Source organism: Cucurbita moschata, unplaced genomic scaffold, assembly GCF_002738365.1.
Source record: "Cucurbita moschata cultivar Rifu unplaced genomic scaffold, Cmos_1.0 Cmo_Scf00005, whole genome shotgun sequence".
Taxonomy (NCBI): domain Eukaryota; kingdom Viridiplantae; phylum Streptophyta; class Magnoliopsida; order Cucurbitales; family Cucurbitaceae; genus Cucurbita; species Cucurbita moschata.
The window spans coordinates 6,540,896-6,561,984 of record NW_019268521.1 but is presented as its reverse complement, the minus strand read 5'-3'; the positions used below and the strand labels follow the sequence as shown (position 1 = coordinate 6,561,984).

The 21,089-nt window shown below is 40.0% G+C and overlaps 4 protein-coding genes across 6 annotated transcripts; 2 read left to right on the top strand and 2 right to left on the bottom strand.

The window, feature by feature from the left end:
- The first annotated feature begins 260 nt into the window (after positions 1 to 260).
- Positions 261 to 6,181, top strand: LOC111443504. Its single transcript, XM_023081331.1, has 2 exons — positions 261 to 516; positions 2,516 to 6,181. The coding sequence occupies exon 2, from the start codon at positions 2,598 to 2,600 to the stop codon at positions 5,706 to 5,708; it is 3,111 nt and encodes a 1,036-aa protein (XP_022937099.1). The 5' UTR covers positions 261 to 516; positions 2,516 to 2,597; the 3' UTR covers positions 5,709 to 6,181.
- A 127-nt stretch (positions 6,182 to 6,308) lies between these two features.
- LOC111443506 (thaumatin-like protein 1b) lies at positions 6,309 to 8,309 on the bottom strand. Its single transcript, XM_023081334.1, has 3 exons — positions 8,164 to 8,309; positions 7,388 to 8,081; positions 6,309 to 6,888 (listed from the first exon to the last, which is right to left on the bottom strand). Exons 1-3 carry the CDS (start codon positions 8,219 to 8,221, stop codon positions 6,711 to 6,713), a joined length of 930 nt encoding a protein of 309 aa, XP_022937102.1. The 5' UTR covers positions 8,222 to 8,309; the 3' UTR covers positions 6,309 to 6,710.
- A 1,231-nt stretch (positions 8,310 to 9,540) lies between these two features.
- On the bottom strand, positions 9,541 to 12,858 carry LOC111443507 (UPF0307 protein PMI3641). The gene is made up of 6 exons (XM_023081335.1): positions 12,468 to 12,858; positions 12,269 to 12,317; positions 12,114 to 12,165; positions 10,842 to 10,996; positions 10,349 to 10,456; positions 9,541 to 9,815 (listed from the first exon to the last, which is right to left on the bottom strand). The coding sequence occupies exons 1-6, from the start codon at positions 12,818 to 12,820 to the stop codon at positions 9,654 to 9,656; spliced, it is 879 nt and encodes a 292-aa protein (XP_022937103.1). The 5' UTR covers positions 12,821 to 12,858; the 3' UTR covers positions 9,541 to 9,653.
- A 780-nt stretch (positions 12,859 to 13,638) lies between these two features.
- On the top strand, positions 13,639 to 21,075 carry LOC111443503 (putative E3 ubiquitin-protein ligase LIN-1). Of its 3 annotated transcripts, XM_023081328.1 has the most exons (17): positions 13,639 to 13,767; positions 14,176 to 15,273; positions 15,352 to 15,412; positions 15,550 to 15,933; positions 16,080 to 16,159; positions 16,246 to 17,514; positions 17,984 to 18,128; positions 18,208 to 18,465; positions 18,553 to 18,859; positions 18,938 to 19,062; positions 19,148 to 19,267; positions 19,374 to 19,505; positions 19,770 to 19,892; positions 19,990 to 20,100; positions 20,309 to 20,452; positions 20,557 to 20,817; positions 20,903 to 21,075. In XM_023081328.1, exons 2-17 carry the CDS (start codon positions 14,333 to 14,335, stop codon positions 20,921 to 20,923), a joined length of 4,482 nt encoding a protein of 1,493 aa, XP_022937096.1. In that variant the 5' UTR covers positions 13,639 to 13,767; positions 14,176 to 14,332; the 3' UTR covers positions 20,924 to 21,075. The 3 variants fall into 3 exon arrangements, with proteins under 3 accessions (XP_022937096.1, XP_022937098.1, XP_022937097.1); XM_023081329.1 differs by lacking the exon at positions 13,639 to 13,767 and having other exon boundaries at positions 14,141 to 15,273; XM_023081330.1 differs by lacking the exons at positions 19,374 to 19,505; positions 19,770 to 19,892; positions 19,990 to 20,100; ... (1 more) ...; positions 20,557 to 20,817; positions 20,903 to 21,075 and having other exon boundaries at positions 19,152 to 19,261.
- The last annotated feature ends 14 nt before the right edge of the window (positions 21,076 to 21,089 follow it).

Here is a 21,089-nt window from a genome sequence, read left to right as displayed (position 1 = left end):
ATTTGGATTTCCTTCCAAATTAAGAATTAATTTAAAACTGCCTACAAAAAGGCATTCCATTCCGTATGCCAGAAAGTGACAGTTTCTGGATTTGTTCGGGCTCATCCGGACCATTTCGGTTCATTTATGGATCCCAATTTGAACCGGAACTACATGTCGCAAAAGACTCGCACGAGTCCCACGTGCCGCCATCCCATCGCTTAGGAAGACCAAAATTATGAAAGAAAAAAGAAAATGTAGAAATCACGATTCGAGGCAAAGGAGAGAGAAGAGCAACGCTTTCGTTTATTCTCTCTCTCTCTATCTCTCTCGCTCGATGTGGGGGAAGGTTTCACAGACGACAAAACGAGGGTTTTGTGAAAACGGAAAAGAGAAAGAAAGAAAGAAAGGGAAGTTCTAGAGAGAGAAATTCCTCATTCATCAACCAGAGGAGAGAGAATTTCGGAGAAGGACGAGTGTTTGGAGCTTCTGTTTCTGGTCGAATCTGAAGCTAGGGTTTACCGCTCTGTTGTCAAGGCAAGACACTCATACTGTTGCCTCCTTGCATTTTTATTTGCTCATTCTTAATTCCTTTTTCATTTTATATCATACTACATGTCTGCGCATTGATTTTCACAATCAACCCATTGAAATTTGCATTTCATTTTCCTCCATGCCGGTTCTTCGTTTAAAGGCCGTAAAGCAGGGCGACCTCCTTTGATAATTTCCATTTTCTCTGTGTTCAAACCTATCATCTGATTCGGAGATACTTCCGTAGGTGGTGCTTGTTTTTATATCTCCTTTGGTTTTTTCTGGGGATACGGACGAGCTGCTTACTTGGCTCTGGCTGTTATCAAGAATTATTGTCGTCTTAACCATTGGGTTATATTGGTAGCTGGATGATCTTGCAATTTCAGTAGCTAAAACCATGATTTAGCGAATATCGATTATTATTTTCCCTCCTTAGCGGGTCTTTTAAAGTAGCTTCTGCCCTTGGTTGTAGCACTGGGAACTGCTCTAAATTTGTAGGTAATCGGCTGTTGGACTCACCATAACAGTGGTGGGCTGTTTTCCAATCGTTATTCAATGGCACATCGTGTTTAATTTTTCCTTTTGGAAAGTTCAACATGGACGAAGTTCTTGCTCGTCATCATCCATATTTTGGTGAATATGTTGAAAATTCCTACAATAGTCAAATAGGCTTTCTCACCGTTACTCTTATAATCGAAGTCCATTAGCCAATGTGTTTTCAGAGTGATATAGATCGAATATTGTCCTTCTGTTGTAGTTTCTGCGTACATCTCTCAGGGTCTCTAATCAATATGGACGTTGCCTGTTTGATTATGCCATAATTGTTATTTGCTGAATGCTCTAGAAGTTCTAACGTCAAGGGTTTTTTGGTTCAAGTTCAATTAAAGACACTATTTATGTTTAATTCTTACAGTATATTTATATGTTTATTTCTTGATTAATTTTAAATTATAACTGATTAGCATAGCTACAGGATTGAGATGCGATTATTTTTATTTAGATTTTTGGCTTATGGATGTTCAGTTTTGTTATGTTACCAAATTTCATGTCAAGTCTTCTGTGAACTGCCTGCCTGTGTATATATTTTTTGGTATGATTGATGATTATATCTGCCATGCTCTTTTTGAGCTTACTTATGTTTGCCATACATGGCTTCAAACACTTTTCTCAGTGTACTTTATCTCGGGTGTAAACATAACATATTTTAACTTATAGGGTTGGTTACTCGTGTCATAGTCAAGGCTTCATTTCAGGCCTTTTATAATTGGGATATTGTATTTTTGTTGTGTAGAACAATACTATATTTAGTTGACATGCCTATTTGAACGTTGCCCTGCCTCCCACCCCCATCTTTTCACACTTCTCTCGTGTGATAACATGTAACCATTTTTTGCTGCTTCTTTGTGCATGGTGTAACATTTGTAACTATCTAATCACGGACATGGGTTCGAGACACACATACGGAAAAGACACTGGCGCAACAACACATCATTTTTAAAATCTAGGGCATGAACATGGAAAAGACACACACACACACACACACACATATATATATATCATTTTTTATAATTAAAAAAATATATCAGTTTCATACATGAATGAAATTCAAAGTGAACAAGTTTATGCATTTACTTGTTTAAAAATTTTGTTTGATGTATTTCACTATCAAATATTACTTTGGTCACATATGCATCTATTTAGTATACTTAACAAGTATTCGATGCATGTACTACAAGTTTTGGACCTACTTTGACTTTGTACAACTGATGGCTATTATTGCACTAAACGTGTCTGATGCATATCCAACAAGTGTTAGAATGTCCTAGGGTCAGATGTCGGACTCGAATACATCAACAAAACTAATGTGTTTGTGCTTCTTAGGTAACTGTCACTTCATAAATCATTTGATGACAAATGTGCAACAATATCAGTTTTAATTTTGCATGCATATTTTCCCTAGTTTTAGGAATCTCTCTTGATTGACACATTTTTTCTTTATTTGCAGCGTTTTATAATTTGATCTGTTCGTCTGCTAGATGGATGAAAAGGCTTTCACTTTTCATGCTCTCAAGGATGGTGTATGAAGCATGATGACACTTGAAGACTTCTTCACCTTGACTGAAATAAAAAATGGGCTTACAGCCCCATGCAGAGTTGAGGAGTTGATCAATGTTATGCAAAAGGAGAAGGATTGTTTTGTTAAGAATGTCAGCGATGCAACCAGGCACTGGGCTGCTGTTGCAGGTGCTATTGCAGCTACGGAGAATAAAGATTGTCTCGATCTTTTTATCCAATTAGATGGACTGAGCTTCATTCAAAGATGGCTTAAGGATGCTAAAAAATTTAGTAACGATTCAAATGATAGCACCGTGGAAGAATCTATCATTGTTCTGTTGCAAGCACTTAAAAAGCTACATATAACTGCTGAGAAATCTATTTCTTCTGGAATTTTGTTTACTGTTAAGGGCCTGCATGAAGCTACTGACAATGGAAAATCTAGGTTTGGGAATGAATTGAGTGTACTTCTCGACAGGTGGATGCAGGAGATAAATGATCAAGATTTACTCCATGATGCAGAAAATCGTGGTGTACGTTTTGATGAAGATTCAAATCTTGCTCCTGGAGCAGGAACGTCATCTGCTTCAGGTGCATCTGTTTCAAGAGAATTATCCAATGATGGAAAACAAGCAACAGAACCTGTCAGGGACAAGATATTGTCCCCCGGAAACTCTGATGCTCTTCACTCAGATAAGGTTGAAGATTCAAAAGTTCAATCTCCAAGTAACAAGGTTCAATCTCCAAGAAACGAGATCGAGTCTCATTCAGTTTCTGGAAATTCAGTTGTGAAAGATATATCTCCAGATTTAACAACAAACTCTGCTGGTGAGGATGCTTTGAAGAAGGATGAAACATCTCTATGTTCTGTTGGAGGAGGAATCCCAGCTAGTGTGGCTTGTAGCTTTCCAGCTGCAAGGGAAGGCTGCGGTAATGAACAGTTAGATGGTTCAAAGAAGTTGCATGAGTTGCTGGAGCTTAAAAACCAAGTGAACAAGATTGATGGCTCTTCTGGTAGGTCATGTGTGGTAGAGAAATCAGATAATTGTTCACATTCCTCCTTGCAGGTTCCCGGAACTGTTTTGGAAGGTTTTGATGTTGCAAATGGTGAGGAGTCTGCTGAAGAAGCTCCAGCTCAACAAGATAATGATGATCTTGCCAATGCTGGTGTCCGTCAATGCAGTTCTAGTCTAGATAGTGAGAAAGTTTCCACATTAGATTCAGGAAGTGGGATATCCGATAGAAAGACAAATTATGCTAGCATGCCTGTGTTCAAATCTGCAGGCCTAGATGCTGAGTGCTATCGAAATACTCTGCGGGGTTTGTCTATGAATGGGAGTCTAATAGGAAAACTTGAGGATCGTGGGGCTTCTTTTTCGAGGATGGAAAACTTTGGTCAAGTCAATGGAGGCAGACAATGTAGGAGAAAGGAAGATGACGGTGGAATGATTAATTCTGAATTTTCGAAACAGAAATCAAATCCCAGAACTTCAAATATTATTGATAATAGGTCAGATATGGAACTTGAGTATGGTATAGTTGATGCTCTGGAGGTAGCTCGGCAAGTAGCTCAAGAAGTAGAAAGAGAAGTGGTGGATTATCGAGAGCCATCCTGCAGCTCTTCTTCTGATAAAGTTTCTGATGGTGGAATCAGGCAGTTAGGACAACTAGACACCATGGCTGACAAACAGGACCTTCCGGCTGACCTCCAAGCAAGGGAGGTCCAGTCTGCAAAAAGTAATGTTGCTGAATCATATTCTGATGCGGAGACATGCTTAACCCATCCAGATAATTTAGATACTCAACCAGAAAATTTAAATGAAAGGGAATCCTCCCTGGTCAGCGAAGCAGCTCGAGGGGTAGATGCGAGTACAGAAAAAGGATTTTGTGAATTTGATCTAAATCAAGATGTATTTAATGATGATGCCGAGCAGTTAGCAACTCCAGTATCTTTACCGGTATCTGTTACCTCTGTTTCTAGACCAGCTGCTTCATCTGGATTGCCTCTAACACCTTTGCAGTTTGAAGGGGTGCTTGGATGGAGAGGCTCTGCAGCCACTAGTGCTTTCCGGCCTGCTTCCCCACGTAAAGTTCCTGATAGTGATAGAACACTTTCTAGTGGGGGAAATTCTGATAGTTCAAAGCAGAGACAGGATTTTCTTGACATTGATTTGAATGTGGCTGAGACTGGAGAAGAAACGAGGAAACAAAACCTGGGATCATCTTTCCCTCAATCTGGAGAGTTTTTAGTTGAAAGTGGACAACGAAGATCTGGGGGACTAAAGCTGGACCTTAACTGCGTAGGCGATGATGTTGATGCTCCATCATCAGATTTGAGAATGGAGGGACTCGTTAACATCCAGAATAGCTACAGTGCTTCTCCTGCCTGTTCTTCGTCATCGATGCAACCTTTGGTAAGGAATATTGATTTGAATGATAGGCCATGTGTTCAAGGTGATGCTCCTGATCAATGCCCTGGTAAGTATTGTCAAAATGCAAGTGCTTATGGACGCCCAAATTCGGATGCTTCTGTTATTTCCATTATGGGTAAAAGGGTGGCAGTTAATAGAAAAGATTTTCCTTTTCATGCTTCACCGTTGCCAAACGGCAGAAGTGTTGAGCCTGCTGGAATGGGTGCTACTTTGACAAGAACAGGCGATATACTAGGAATGAGCTCTGCGGCTTCTTACCACCAGACTCCTTTTATTGGATACAATGGATTGACTCCAGGGCCGCCAACCATTTCATTCTCAACCATGTACGAACCTAGCGGTTCAATTCCTTACATGGTTGATTCAAGAGGAGCTGCTGTTATGCCTCAAATTATGGGCCCTATGTCAGCTGTTCCGCCTTCCTCTTACTCTCACCCACCGTTTGTCATGGGCATGACGGATCCACAGCTGACTCCCAACGGTTTAGCTCATTCGCGTCCTAAATTTGATTTGAATTCTGGATTAAGTGATTCTGGGGGTTTAAAGCAGTTTCTACTCCCAGGCCATCTCCGAACTGTGGAAGAGCAGTTGAGACAACCACCCTCAAGTTCTGGAGTTGGTGCGAAAAGGAAAGAACCAGATTGCCCTGATGGTGGGTGGGAAGGGTATATGCTAAGCTATAAACACCACCAGCCTCCATGGAAACAGTAATCCTTCCGCTCAACTTTTTCTCACGTTTGGAGTTGGACCCTTTCGTTAATTCACAGAAGTATACTGATGATCACTGCCAGAGACTGATTCATCCGAGGAGGCTGAACCCCTTCGCCATGCCGGCGGCGGTGGTGGTGGGGGGTGGTTTCATTCATGACTAAATAAAGCTGGGTAAATTGTGCTGTTGATTCGCGAGTTAATTGTTGAGGGAAATCTAGGGTTTTTTTGTTTTTTGTTTTTTTTTGTTTCCTTTCTTGGGGTTCTCATATATTTTCCTTTTCTTTTTGTTCCTTATTATTATTATCTTTATGGTGTTTTTTCATAGGAAGGCCACTGCAAAAAAGAACAAAAGAAAAGAAGGCGGCTTTGGTACATGTAGTCGTGTATTCTATTCCATACATATCACAGAATTTTAGCGTTAGAGTCTTTACCATTTTATCTAAAGGTAGAGTTATTTTATTTTTATTCCAACATATTTGATTTTGTGTTATTTAACAATTAACCATATAATAAATATAATCAACTCGAGGTTAAAATAACTTAGTGATATGACCCATTTGGAATCATCAATATCGTTTTCATGTGTTTTTACCAGCAATATTAGAATGTGACATAAACATATTAATTAAACAGTTTAATCATAACAATATTGAGTTCTTCCCCCAATACCAACAAATGAATTCATCCATCTTATTATAAAGAATTGACGTATCGCAAAATCCTTGGAAAGAATTCTTAAATATTTAAATCCCTTGTCTTCTCTTTCAGCTTACGCCTATCAGACGGTGGATTGGTTGGCTTTTCAATTGTGACACGCGTCTACATCACCTGGGCCCCCGGCCTACCCCCACTTGGCCCATCATGCATCTTCTAATGAATGAAACACGCTGTGGGCTCCACGTGTGACACGATGCTCTCCAGGCAAAAATGGGCCGAACTCTTCTTTAAAAAGGCAATGGGCCTCTACTACTACAACCCAACTACGAAAGAAATCGGGTCGGGTCAAAAGAGCTGCCGAGATTGAAGAATGGACACCGTGGCAATGGCTACCCCCAGTATACCGCGGAGCGTTGTTCTCGACGCGCTGCTTAGATCATATCCAGCCCCTTCGTAAACCATAGTGTCGTTGCCGCCATTAATTGCCGGCGTGCTTGTATTGTGACCTTCCGTTGATTTCTGACTGCACTCACAAAAGAAATGAAATTTGTCGGTGACTAATACATTCAGATAAAAAAAAAAAAGCAATAGTGAAACGTGTCAGATTCTCAGTGGACCGTTACGCAGATTATTTGACCGTTGCGTAATTGTACACAGCTAGAAAGTCGTGCCAAATTACAACACCCCGTGTTACGTTATTTAAGCCGTTGAGCTAAAACAACGGACTCCACGTGAAAAATCTCTATTATTCCGCGGCACGATCAACAAAAACTCAATCGTTGATTCGACGGCGTCGTCGCCCCCCCCACGTCCCGCCTGGAAACATGTCGGCTAAAGAGTCGGTCGATGAAGGATTAAATTACTAAAATACCCTTCCAAATTCTATATGGCATAAGCATTAAGCACGTGATTCCCTCTGACTGGAAATTATGAAAACTTCTAATGTACGAAAATGCCCTCTAACGTTCGAACGAAAAAGAAGGCGAGGTGTAAAGTCAAAAGGGAGAATTTTGTAAATTTACCTCGTGTTGGGTGAAGGGCAGAATGTGATGATATAATCGGCGTCGGCACATGTAAACGTGCTGGTTTTGTCGTCGTAAGCGTAGCTGTAAGCGCGTGGACACGCGCTTTTGAACACCTGCGAGTACGCAGATGGTTTGCAAGTATCGGGTGTCGCGTACTCGCCACTGCAACAGTACTGCGGTGCGTTGAAAGCTTCACACGCGCTTTTACACGCGACGTTCTCTCCGCCGTCCACGCTGAAAACCTTGAGCTCTTGAGGACACGCGCCGTTCAAATCCACAACGCACCCCGTGCTTACACATTTCTCGCCGGTGCCGCCCTGCGGGACAACCAGCATAGGAATATTGTAACCATCGACCAAACTCACATCGAAGAAGTCAAGGCCGCCAGCGCCATCGAGGGTGAACTCCGCCAGAGTAGCTGGCGGCTTCGCGCCGTTCCCGCCGCACTCGACCTTGTCGGAGCCGCAGTCACCAGTGAGGCAAGAGAATTTTCCATTGGAGTCTTGTGAACAGTGGGTCCGGCCCCAGAATCGGCCCCCCCATGACCCCGGAGCAGAGATTGTTTTGGAGTCGCCAGCAGCGAGGACGAAGCCGGTGGCGGGAAGTGGTGGAACTCCGGCGTTGGAGAGAATTCCCGGCCAAACTGTGTACTCACATTTATTCACTATGCTGAAAGTGGTGGATAATACTCCTGCAATTTCATAGTTAAACATAAGACTCAGAACATGAACACTAAATATGGATTTAAAAAGAAACTGAAAATGTAAAGCTACCTGATATTGAAATTTGGATGGTTAGAAGATATAATATGAACCAAATTTGTTTTCCCATTAAAGGGTTAGAACGCAAGTCAAATGAAGAGACGAGAAGACGAGAAAGAAGTTGAAGAGAATTGTTTCGTTTCGTCGGGGATGAGAAACAGAGATTTAGAGTGAGCTCTCCAAAGAATGGATGAATGGCGTATTTATAGACACCAACCGAAGGTAAACGGACCATTCTAGCCTCGTGCTTAGTGGGCCTGGGCCCATGGTCAATATTTTATTTATTTATTTATTTAAATAAAAAACTAACCAAATGATTTCTTGTTTTAAGAATTTCAAATTATGCTATCAATATATAAAATTTGTGTATTTATCTAATTCATACTCAACATTTCTTCCACTAAATATATATATATATTAAAATTTCTCACTAATACATATAATTTAATAGAACTACTACACATGACACTTGATTTAATAAATTCAGATAAGTTGGCATGATTTAGCCAATAATTTGATAGACGACAAATAAAATTATATCAAAGTCAACTTGTAATTATCAAATATCACAAATCCATATTTTGTAGACCATGCTAAAATTAAGAAGAAAAAAAAATCTAATATTTAAATAGGTAATTAAGATTAATCGGTAAATTCAAAAGAACCATACGCTTTGAAAAAACACAGAGAAAAGGTCATCTTTGGTTACTGGTTTGATTGGGCCACGTTTTTATTGCAAGAAACGTGGGGTCGCTGACTATGGTTCCACGTAGCTGCCAACTGAGCCTTTTTTCCATTTGGTTCTTCAGTTTGTTTACCAAAGCTGACAATATTTCAAGTTGGATACAACTTCCCATTTCAAAAATCAAATTTGATTCCTTAAGCAAATCAATGGTCTCAAACCGACCAACTACCGGGGAACATTCCAATTCTCAACGCCCCTTCCTTTCTCAGTGTTCAAACCCACATCAACCGAAGGTCTTGGTTGGAGGTATTCATGTGGGAGCCTACGTCACTCACCTCCAACCATTGTTCAATCAGCGCGTAAATGCCATTGAAGAGGAATGGCGTCATTCAATACTAATCTTCCATCATAGACCAGAAATTACAATTTTTAAGGCAGAAGTTGATGCAGAAAAGGCCTCAAGACCCCAATTTTGAACCAACAATATCATGACCATCCCTAAATGTAAGCTAGCTGTTGTTGCTTTCCTAATAAATTCCCCCACTATTGAAAGGCATTCCTACAGAGAAGAGTGCTGGACATGGACAGGAAAAGGATCAAGAAAGACCTTGAGATGCATATTAGACATAGCCTGGTAAACAGTCTCTAAGAGCCTAGTTAGCACTCAACAACTTGATCAAGCAGAGTTGAAAGAAGGTGAGAGGGAAAAGAAAAAATGTGTTGGAAGTGAGAATTAACAGTCTGCAAGGTTATAAAAAACAAATATGTGTGCATAAGAAAGAATGCGAAGTTAATGTAGTGCACAAATAAATTTGTACTAGAGTTCATAAGGGGGCAGTTGTTTCGCCATTCTACAAAGAAAACGAGCAAGGGGCTTCTTAGCGGTTGTTATTGCCACATTGACTTCATCCTCATTCTCTTCAGTTGCCGCCTTGCGTTCTTCAACCATGTGCACTTTTCGGACAAGTCTCCGCAGCTCCTGTTGATGATTTTCATGCTAGTCAGAATCGCATGGGAATAGATTATCTAACTTAGCTAATAAAAGCTTCAAGTTGTAATTGTTCCGAAAATCTTGTCCTATTGTTCTTGGGTAATTGATAGTTGACAAGGCAGGCCTGATTATAACTTTTTCAGCTAGATGCATACAGAGGCCCTCTTTTGTTTGCAACTATCTTAAATAACTTTTATTTGCCTTCCATGGTTTTTTCTTAAACACGATCCTTTTTTTTGGCGCTCACTTAGTGTACATTTTCTTCATATTTTCAGAGCTATAGCTTTTCTACAATTATAGCCCAGTGGAAGTGTTTTTTTTTTTTTCCTGTTAATTTCCCTTGGATAGGGGTTTTCACCTCTTTTTGACATTTTCTCTTAATGTTTATTATCTCTCTCTCTCTCACACACACACCCAAAATCTTAAACAACTTAGAACGTTACAAAAATGGGTAAGGGTGGCACACCATTGACATGAAAAGAAAAGAAGAGAAAAAAGTAGGGATGTAGTAAGTCAAGTACCTGACGGTCAAATTCAACAGTTTGTAGCGAATAAATTTCATTTGTAACGTTCTTGTCCTTACTGACTAACCCATCAAGCCATCTTGTAACAATGTCCACATGCGGACCCTAATTAAGAAAGATATGGAGGGAAAGGGGAAGAAAAACTTCTAAAATTAAAATGAACATGGTATAAAATGACATTTATGAACATAATGCCCCTTCAATTGAGTCCAGAAACATAGGTTTTTACTCATCACAAAAAAAAAAAAACATGGGTTTTTACAGTTTTGACAAGTTCCTGTATATTAATCAAAGTTAAATCCTAATAAAGCAACAGTAGCCATACTCCGCTGGCTCTAATTTCTAAGTGTAGTTTTTACATTTCATTCGGTTCCATGCTGTAGTATAGTCTTAGAAAAGGTCAGCAAGACAAATAAACTTTAACAAAAATTATAACAATTTGGTATGTAAAAGAAGCGGTAATGTGTAAAAGAACCAGGACATAAAATACCTCTTCTTCCTCCTCCTCATATTCAGAGTCTGTATCTTCATCATCGTCAACTGCTACCGAACCAGACAATGTCTGCAGCATGCTATGGTCACCGTCTTTTGTGGCCTGTATTAAACTGTCCATTAATTCAGGTTGAACATCCCTCAGCAGTTTTCCTATAGCAAATTAAGCCAATTTATCAGAGCCACAGAATACGAATGCTTTGGAAAAATAAATTTACACTTCCTTAGCTAAAGAAGTATTAATGTATCAATTATACACACATATATTCTAAAAACATGTCCCCAACGTGTTTGTGTTCTACTTCTGTAGAAATTGACATATCATCATATCTGCATCATGACATGTTTGTGTCCCAAGTCCGTGCTGCTTAGAACAATGACCCCAATACCCTAACCAGAGTTATGGTCATTTCAAGGCCCTCCATTTCAAATTTGAGAAGACTGTTCTCTTAAAATGCGATTTTGTGCCTTACATTTTACAGGATCTCGGTCTCATACGTTTGTCAAGGATCGCATAGGCAGCAAGTTTATATTTCTTCTTCAATTGTTCTTGATAAACCATCACGTCATGGTGATCCAAGTTTAATATTCTTACATTAGAATACCGAAAGAAGTGGTCCCACATTGGCTAATTAAGAGAAAGATTATGGGTTTATAGGTAAGGAACAAAGTGTCCCTCCATTGGTATGAGACCTTTTGGGAAACAAAAAGCAAAGCCATAAGAGCTTATGCTCAAAGTGAACAATATCATACTATTATGGGGAGTCGTGATTTCTAACATGATATTAGAGCCATGCCTTAACTTAGCCATGTCAATAGAATCCTCAAATGTCGAACAAAGAAGTTGTGAGCCTCGAAGGTGTAGTCAAAAGTGACTCAAGTGTCGAACAAAGGGTGTATTTTGTTCGAAGGCACTAGAGAAAGGAGTCGAGCCTCGATTAAGGGGAGACTGTTTAAGGGGTCCATAAGCCTAAGAAGAGGTTTTATGGTCTACTTTGTTCGATGGGAGGAATGTTGAGGATTATTGAAAGAAGTAGTCCCACGTTAACTAATTAAGAGGAGGAAGATTATGAGTTTATAAATAAGGAACACTATCTCTATTGATATGAGGTATTTTGGGAAACAAAAAGCAAAACCACGAGAGCTTAGGCTCAAAGTGGATAATGTTATACAATTGTGGAGAGTCGTGATTTTTATCAGTTCTAACTACTAACACGAATGGCCGAAATGCACATTTTACAAAAGAATGAAATATCAAATATCAGCTTACCAATGTAACTAAACTGCCTTCGTTTTCCTTCTCTGACATCACGCCCAAGCCTCTGCGTCAAAAAATCAAACACCTTAGCTACATAAAAAGTTCATGCGTTGCCATACTGCCAAAGGATACGACTAACCACAAAATTCAAGCACTATAAGAATCACCTTCACAAGCATTATTGCATCGAAGACATCTTTCTCGAGGGACGCCACTCTATCACCCCGGACAAGTAAAAGAAATCTCGCATTAGTCTCACTAAACTTGGAAACTCAAACTCCTTTACCATCTCCCGAAGATTATCAGTGATAAACATTATACAAGAATAAGAAGTCGCCGGATAATGTTATGAGAGGATATGATTACCTAAGGATGCGTTTAATTTGAGGAGTGGAGAAGGCCGCGAGATCCATGCCCCATTGGACGGCTCGTCGAGCTTCCCGTTTAAGCTGGTTCCGGCTCTTTCTAACATCCAAGTCCTCATCAACGCTCTCATCTTCTTGGAATTCGGCCGGAGCTTGAGCTTTGGATAATCTGAGACCTTTCGATCCATATTGGACTTCGCGACGAGCAGAATGAACGGTAGCTAAAGTTAGTCGACGAGAGTCGATTCTTTTGGCCACCCACGGCGGAGATGAGAGAAAATGATGTACGGTGCAACCGAAACAGTGATTCTGCAACATCGGCCAGTGCCGGAGAGCCCGAACCATATGACCCATGGTTGACGCGCTTCAGTCCGCGGCGGTGGTTTTACCGGCACCATAAATGGATGAAGGCGGGTTCGGCCCAGATTCATTGGCCCAGATTCATTGGCCCAAATCCATTGGCCCATCAAAATGCAAGGTTCTTCTTTCTAGTTTAAAGTTTTATTTCATTATTTTAATCTAGTTGATTTACAATTTATTCTTCGTTTATTTATCATTTATTTATTATTAATTTTTTAAAGACCGTTACTTATTTTTTTAATTACAATCGGTAGGAAGATTTGAGCTGCAAGACCTGTTTATCATCATTTATATTATAATTAATATAATTAGTGGATACTAAGCATTCAATACTATAGAAATTCAAATAAAAATTTATCATAATAAAGTCAACAATTGAACTGAAAAAGTCAACTTGAACCAAACAATTAGCATTATCTTGGCTTTGGTATTATTACCAAACCTCGTCAAATTTTGATTTTTTTTAAAAAAAATTATGATAAAACAATTTTTTTTTTTGCCTTAAAAATTTAAAACTAAAAACAGAAACAAAATCAGTTATGGGTCCACAACTGTAGGGTCGGTAAATTTCCCGCCAAAAGCTGGGCGTTTTGGTCATTTGGAAAATTTGAAGACAGTTAATGAAAGTTGGAAATAGGATGTGGCTTAGATAGTTCCAATCCTTCTTGAACCAAAACGGCGATGATGCATTCCCTTTTCATAATCGCTAAACGACGGTTCCAATTCCTTATTAATTTTTAATTCTCATGCTAAAAGCGATAGTTATTAATTAAGAAATGATTGCAAGTCTTCGGTTTGCTTCTCTCTCTCAGAACCGAGGCCGGCAGCTAAATCTTCCCCCATCCAGCTGCCGCCCATCAATCATTTGGCGAGTGATGCTCACGGCAATGAAGTTGCTTCGATGAAGACAAGTCCTGGATCAACTTCGATTTCCATCGTAGGTCAGTTCACTGCTTCTCCCGAATGCTTGTTCTGAAACTGAATTTTGTTGATGTTTTCCCTCTATGCAACCGTTCGATGATATTGCTCTGTCATTGTTTTAGTCGAACTATGTCCTAATTCGTCGCAATCACTCTCCCTCTCTAGTTCTTCGTGTGTAGTTTGCTTAGTGATTCTTACAACAGAATGAAGTTACTTCGCTGAAGAAAAGTCCAGGATCAACTTTGATTGGAGCTCAGTTCATTGCTTCACCTGCACGATTGTTTCTGAAACCAATTTTCGTTGATATTTTCACCTTGTGTAATCTTTAGCAGTGATACATCTGTTCTGTCATCGTTTACTAGAATTCTGTCCTAATATCCGTCGTAGACTGTAACAAGGTGTTGATCGTCTGATTTGATTGTTGGTAGATAAAGAAATGGCGATTGAGAATTGAAATGTGTTTGTAAGCTTATCCACCGGATAGATTTTGAGCAACTGAAGAAAAAGCAATTAGAGGCAATGATTTTACGTCTTAGCTTTTTACATTAATAAAGAGCGAACTGGAGGGGAGAACTGTGGCGAAGGATGGCTGGAGAATATAGGTTTGCCATGGACCAGAAGGACATTGTGAGATTATTGGTTGCCACCATTGATGATTTCACTCGAGGTCGCTTGATGAATAAAGAGCACAGGAACCTTCACAAAGAGCAATGTGCCGAGAGATTGGCAGCTGAAGACGGAAGCCATGACAAAGATACAGAGGTTAGGTACTCCGATCAAGCAGTGCTGGCGAATTTGGATTGGGGTATTGAAGCCCTTGAGGAGGCTCTCAACACATCCAATATAGAAACTAAGTTTGCACGGCTTGACCATGCGGAGAAGATGCTTCAAGTGTGTGCCTTGTTAAACTCTAACGAGAAAACTGCTGGAGTTCCCAATTTCTACCTTTCTGCTTGGGCTCACCTAAATCTTTCTTATCTCTGGAAATTGCGAGGAAATGTTCACAACTCAGCCCTCCATATTCTTGAGATGTTTATTGTGGATCCCTTCTTTTCACGCATTGATTTTGCTCCTGAGCTCTGGAAAGAACTCTTTCTTCCACACATGAGTTCAATCGTTGGGTGGTACTCAGAGGAGAGGCACAGGCTTGTGATCGAAGTGATTCCTGATTCTTCTGATTTATCCTTCACAGCTGATATAGATCAATTCTTCAACGAATCTTTGATATTTTCGCTGAGGCCTGATCAAGTGGAGAAATTACAGAAGTTGGAGAAGCTTTATGGAGAATCTTTGGACGAGAATTCGAGGCTCTTTGCTAAATACTTCAAGGACTGTATGAATTCTGATTCAAGCTCTACCAAGAAGGTTGCCCCGATGTTGCCAATCGCGGAGCCACCTATGACTCCTCTTCATGAAGTTAGCCGCTCAATTCCCGATTACATTAAATTTGGACCTATTTTACCCAAGAGTGCCGGCTTTTCGTCCATCTTGCTAAGATCTAAAGATGGTGCAACAGAAGCAAGCAGGTTTGATTCCAAAATTCTCAGGATGGCTCTCTAATTTGTTACTTTATTTTTCTAACCAAATATTTGTGTTCCAAATAGGCCAAAGGGGACTTCCAGTCCAGCCAACAGCTCAGAGAAATTTGCAGGGCGGTATGCTCAGGTTTGTCTTGAGTTCAAATTTCATTTCTCATCATTTCAATTGCTAGAAAGGTCTAAATATATACGCCAGAAGGAACTCTGCCGGTTATACTCGTAATTCAGTAATAACATAAGCTCTGTTTTGATTTATCTTTCTAGAATGATTCACTAGAGGAGATTGAGAACGATTCTGATCATGAACCTTTCGATTCTTACGAACTTAGCGATACCGTGACACATAAATTACTCTCACCTAGTAGCACAAGGACGTCAGAGGATGAGCAAATAGGACCTAAAGGGGAGACGTCGAAAATGGGGAGTTGCAAACATTCTCCCACCATTTTTTCTCCAATTTCATCTCCTTCAATCCCTTCACCGAAAGTCTTATCTCCAACAGCGAATGAGAAGTGTAAAAATGAATCTCGTTCTGCATTGCGACTGTTATCTAGTCGCTTCGGCGGGCAACGTGTTGCTACCTCTGTCCCCAGATCACCAGCTACAGGAAGCGATCACAGCTTCAGTCCAGTAGAGTCTGAGGGTGAAGTGAGTGTTTCTCTCGTACTAATCTTGTGTTCTTAACCCTTCTTTTCGATGCATTTCTGTTTTCTGTTTCATGTTCCCTCTTTGCACAATTGCGCTTGGCAAATATGTCTTTTAATTGCAATTGCTCTTCAATTTTGGACTTGAAGAAAGACCGCCACAGGAGAAGATATAGACAAACGCACAATGCAATCTATAACGACGTGAGTAACCAAGACTTCGAGAATTGGTAATTACAATATTTCACTTTCCATTAATTGGAGCTGTTATTTTCACACAATATAAATGCCTTGAAACTTCTTAAATTTTCTACAGTTTAATCGATAAACTTGAGGAGGAAAGCAGAAGTCGTTCGTCTGAGATTGTGACACATATAGTACGACCCCCTAAAGATTTCGTATGCCCCATAACAGGTCAGATTTTCAGTGAGCCTGTTACTCTTGAAACTGGACAGACTTATGAAAGAAAAGCGATTCAGGAATGGTTGAAAAGAGGAAATACAACTTGCCCCATTACACGGCAGCCATTGTCTTCAACTGTAATGCCTAAAATGAATTATGTCTTGAAAAGACTGATTACGTCTTGGCAGGAACAGCATCCTGATCTTGCTCAGGATTGTTCTTGGACTGGTACATCAGTAGTAAGTACTGTCAGTTCTTCCTTCAAAATGGCGAATTCTCTGGCATCTACTCCTTGCCGACCATTTCACATTCCTCTAAACAGTACGTACGAGTCTCTTAACCAAAAAGGCAAAAGATTAATGCAAGAAGCAGTATCTTCATCGCCGACCAGTGTAATATCCCAGGCCACAGTTGAGAAAATCATTAACAGTTTAAAACCTTTTGTCTCTTGTCTTTGTAATTTCGAAAGCTTGAAACAATGTGAGACAGCTGTGCTCGCTATAGCAGGGTTCTGGAAGGACTCGAAAGGTGATTTAGCGGTCCATTCTTATTTATCCGAATTGGCTGTTGTGAACGGCTTTGTGGAAGTACTGTTAAATTCCCGTGAGAGAGAAGTCCTCAGAACCTCGATTTACGTTCTTTCGGAGCTTATTTGTGCTGATGGAAATGTTGGAGAGTCCCTTAGTAGTCTAGATTCTGATTTTGATTGCCTAGCTTCTTTGCTGACGAGTGGGTTGTCAGAGGCTTCTGTTCTTATGTGCCTGCTAAGGCCTACATTTACTCAGTTGTCAGCTCATGACCTCATACCTTCCCTAGCCCAGATGATCCAGAAGAAAAATGAAGAATTTGATCATCTTCCGTTTGTAATAGAGCCAAAAAATGCTGCTATCGCAATGCTCGAACAGATTTTTATGGGAGGGGATGAAACTAGCCAGTCCAGGAATGCTGAGAGGTTTACCTCTGCTGAAGGAATCCCTGCATTAGTCAAGTTTTTGGGTAGGGTAGAAGTGAGGAGGCCAATACTTTCCATACTTTTATGTTGTATGCGGGTCGACCAAAGTTGCAAGGACTCAATAGTAGAGGAGATTGAGCTTGCTCCAGTTCTTGAGTTCCTTCATACTGGAAATGATGACGATAGAGGCCTGTGTGTGGCTTTTCTGTCAGAGCTGGTTCAGATGCACAGGTATAATACTAATTCACTTGAAAACAAATTTCTCTTGTTGTGCAATCAGTTTTAAATATTACTTCTCTAGTTAAGTTGCCTATATGGTGGGCTCCTTGTTTCATGAATGAACAATAAAAGATGAAGCTGTTGTTTTTCATAACAAAGTGGGCAAAGGTCTAAGCAGCCTTCAACTACTGAAAATCAACTGATCTTGAAATTGTTTTTTTTTTCTCCTGCATTTTGTGGCTTGGGTCAAAATTAAACGCTTGTTATATAAATACTATCACTCACCATAAACTACATTTCAACCAGTTTTCTTTCATTAAAATAGCAGCATTATCAACTCCCAAAACCTGAGTCAAATTATTCGTATGGCCTGTATGGTATTTGTCATGTATCGCAATCCCATGTTTATCTAATAACTGCCTCTGGTTAATTCCGCATCATAACTCAATTTCAATTTCTGATCATTGTTGGGGAATTACAGACGGACAAAATGCAATCAAATTTTGCAGACAATTAAAGATGAAGGAGCATTCAGTACGATGCATACACTTCTTACATATCTTCAAATGGCTCCAATTGAGCAACAACCGGGCATTGCTTCTCTTCTTCTCCAGCTGGATCTCCTGGTTTGACTAGATCCCTTAACAGCTTGCATGCGAAAATCATTTTCACATGGAAACTAATAGACAATCTTCCTTGTGTCAGACTGAACCACGAAGAATGAGCATTTACCGAGAAGAATCTATAGAGGCACTGTTTGAAGCCTTTCGAAGAAAGGACAACTATAATTCTCAAATTGCAGCTGTAGATGCTTCATTATATCTATCTGGGCGATTCACTTCCTCGGGGAAGTCCTACACAAAAGCGTGGTTGCTCAAACTTGCAGGATTTGATCAGCCTTACAATGCTTTGATGAAGGCCGAGGGACTGAGGAAGCCTGACTACGAATTATCAGAGAGAGAGGTTTCTATTTTTAAAATTTATAATTTCTATGGAACTTATTTCACTGTACGTCTCTCCGATTCTGAATCATAGATATACATGCTATAGGAGGAAGAGAAGGCAGTCAGCGTATGGGAGAAGAGGATAGCACTTGTTCTTTGTAACCATGAAAAAGGGTACATTTTTGAAGTTATGAAGGAATGCCTGAAGAGTAAATCATTAGAGATGGCGAAGTCCTGTCTTGTCATTGTTTCCTGGCTCTGCCACATGGTTTCGACGCTCCCAGATACTGGAGTACAAGAGACTGCTCGCAGGTCCTTGCTTGATGAACTTGTAAACGTTCTCCAATCTTCTAACAGCCTGGAGGAGAAGATTTTAGCATGCCTTGTTTTGAAAACTTTCATTAGTGACCCAGGTGGGTTTTATTTGCAACTCTGACAGTTAGTATGTATATTTCTTTGAAACCGAACTAACTTGGTTACTGATTACGAAGCTGCACTTGAGGAACTGGGACTTCATGCAACATCCATCAACAAAACGTTGAGAAAGCTCAGGAGAAGCTCTTTGGTGGTCAATGATATAATGAAAGCCTTGATGAACGTGCCATCCGTTGATGCAGTAAGTCGGGTTTGGGGAAATTGTTTTGTTCTTAGTTCACACTAAAAGTGGATCCATAGCTTACTACTAATCGTCTGCCCATTAGACAGAGCTCTGGAGTTATACGGAAGTTGGTGCACTAGATTCCAGCTCAAATGGAGAGGTTTTGTCCCTGGTTCATCTGAATGGGCGGGTCTTAAGCAGTCACTCGGACGGAACCATCAAGGTAAAAATCTGAACAAGACGGGTCGTATGTGCCACCTTAGTGTCAGTTCAGATCGTGGGTAAAATCACTATATTGTCTTACTACCTGCACGATATTCTGCTTTTAGGTTTGGGATGCTGGAGATAAAGTATTGAAGTTGATCCAAGAAGCACGCAAGCACACAAAAGCTGTAACATGCCTGTGTGTTTCCTCTTCGGGCGACGCATTATACAGCGGTTCCTTAGACAAAACAATCCGGGTAAAACTTGTTTGTTCATGTTATGCCGAGTTTTCTTCTAAAGAAAAATTACGTAGTGGTTTCTTTGAACAATAGTGATCGGATCAATCAACATTCTAAAGGACATGATTCAATCTAATCTGATTATGGCTGCGGTTCTTTCTACTGCATTTTAGTCCCTAAGAGAACGACATATTGGCCTTCCTTTTTCTCACGGCATCTGATAGCAAATCTTATTTCGATCAAACTTCCACCATTAATTCTCGGAAAACACCACTCTTACAGGTATGGACCGTCAAGTGTGAAAAAATACAGTGCGTTCAAGTTCATGAAGTGAAGGAGCCAATCTATGACATGAAAGCCAACGCCAATGTTGCATGCTTTGTTTCTCAAGGAACTGGCGTTAAGGTAACTTCGGTTCAGGCTACTAGAGCTGGAAGAACCAATATCCATAGAATTCAATCCTCTTGATAAGATAATATACTTGTTGGGTTGGATATTACAGGTGTACAACTTCTCTGGAGTTCCCAAGCATATAAATTTCAATAAATACGTCAAGTCCCTGGCATTATCAGAAGATAAACTTTATTGCGGTTGCTCTGGTGACTGTATACTGGTACCCCTAATCTTAGAAATCTATTGCTTTCGTTACTTTCATTATCACAAGTAGTAACGTTTTTAGTGAATTAGAGGGAATTCTAAATTTCAATTAATGAGAAAAAACAGTAATGACCAAGCCCAACATCTAATCAATCTGGGGAGTTGGGAAGATGACAATTTTTAGTGATATGGTTTACCAAAATTGTTGTATTGATAATTGGCAGGAGGTGGATTTGACCAAACATACTACAAGCACATTCTATGCTGGTGTAAGAAAGTTGTTATGGAAACAAAACATCTACTCCTTACACTTACACGGGGACCTGCTGTTTGCTGCCGGTTCAGCAGTGGATGGAACTGCAGGCAAGGTACTCAAAATCAACCAAATTAAATAAACCCTTGAATCAAATACTTGTGATGGTTATTATGAAGTGATAATGTTTCTTTTGCGTTTTTGTTTGGAATGTGAAAGACATTTTCGCTGTCGAACAAGATAACGGTGGGATCCTTTTCGCCTGGAGTTGACATCCATCACATGGCTGTAAGCACCGACTTGTTGTTTACAGCCTCGAGATTGGGCATGATTATAGAGGTCTTGTCGAAAGAAAAGTATACAAAAATTGGTTCACTTAAATTAGGTAGTGCTAGTGGTAGCCACGCAAAGATTACGTACCTAACTACAGATGATGATGGAGGATTGCTCTTTGTTGGCACCTCTGGCGGAAAGATACAGGTTTATTAACTTCTCGTCTTTAGTTCATCGTTAATGTAATTTCGTTTAGTCGGTAATCTTACTCTTTATTTCATCATGAATTCAGGTTTGGGGTCTGACGGAATGACGACGGACCAACAGGAAAATGATCAAATCTCTCCTGTACAACCAACGTATAAGATAACTTCAACTCTTAGGTTACTTTTGTGTAAACGTCCAATTCCTTTGATATTCATCTGGTGATATATATGTTCTTTGATGAGAATAAATCAAAATTTATGTGTTGTTTTTAT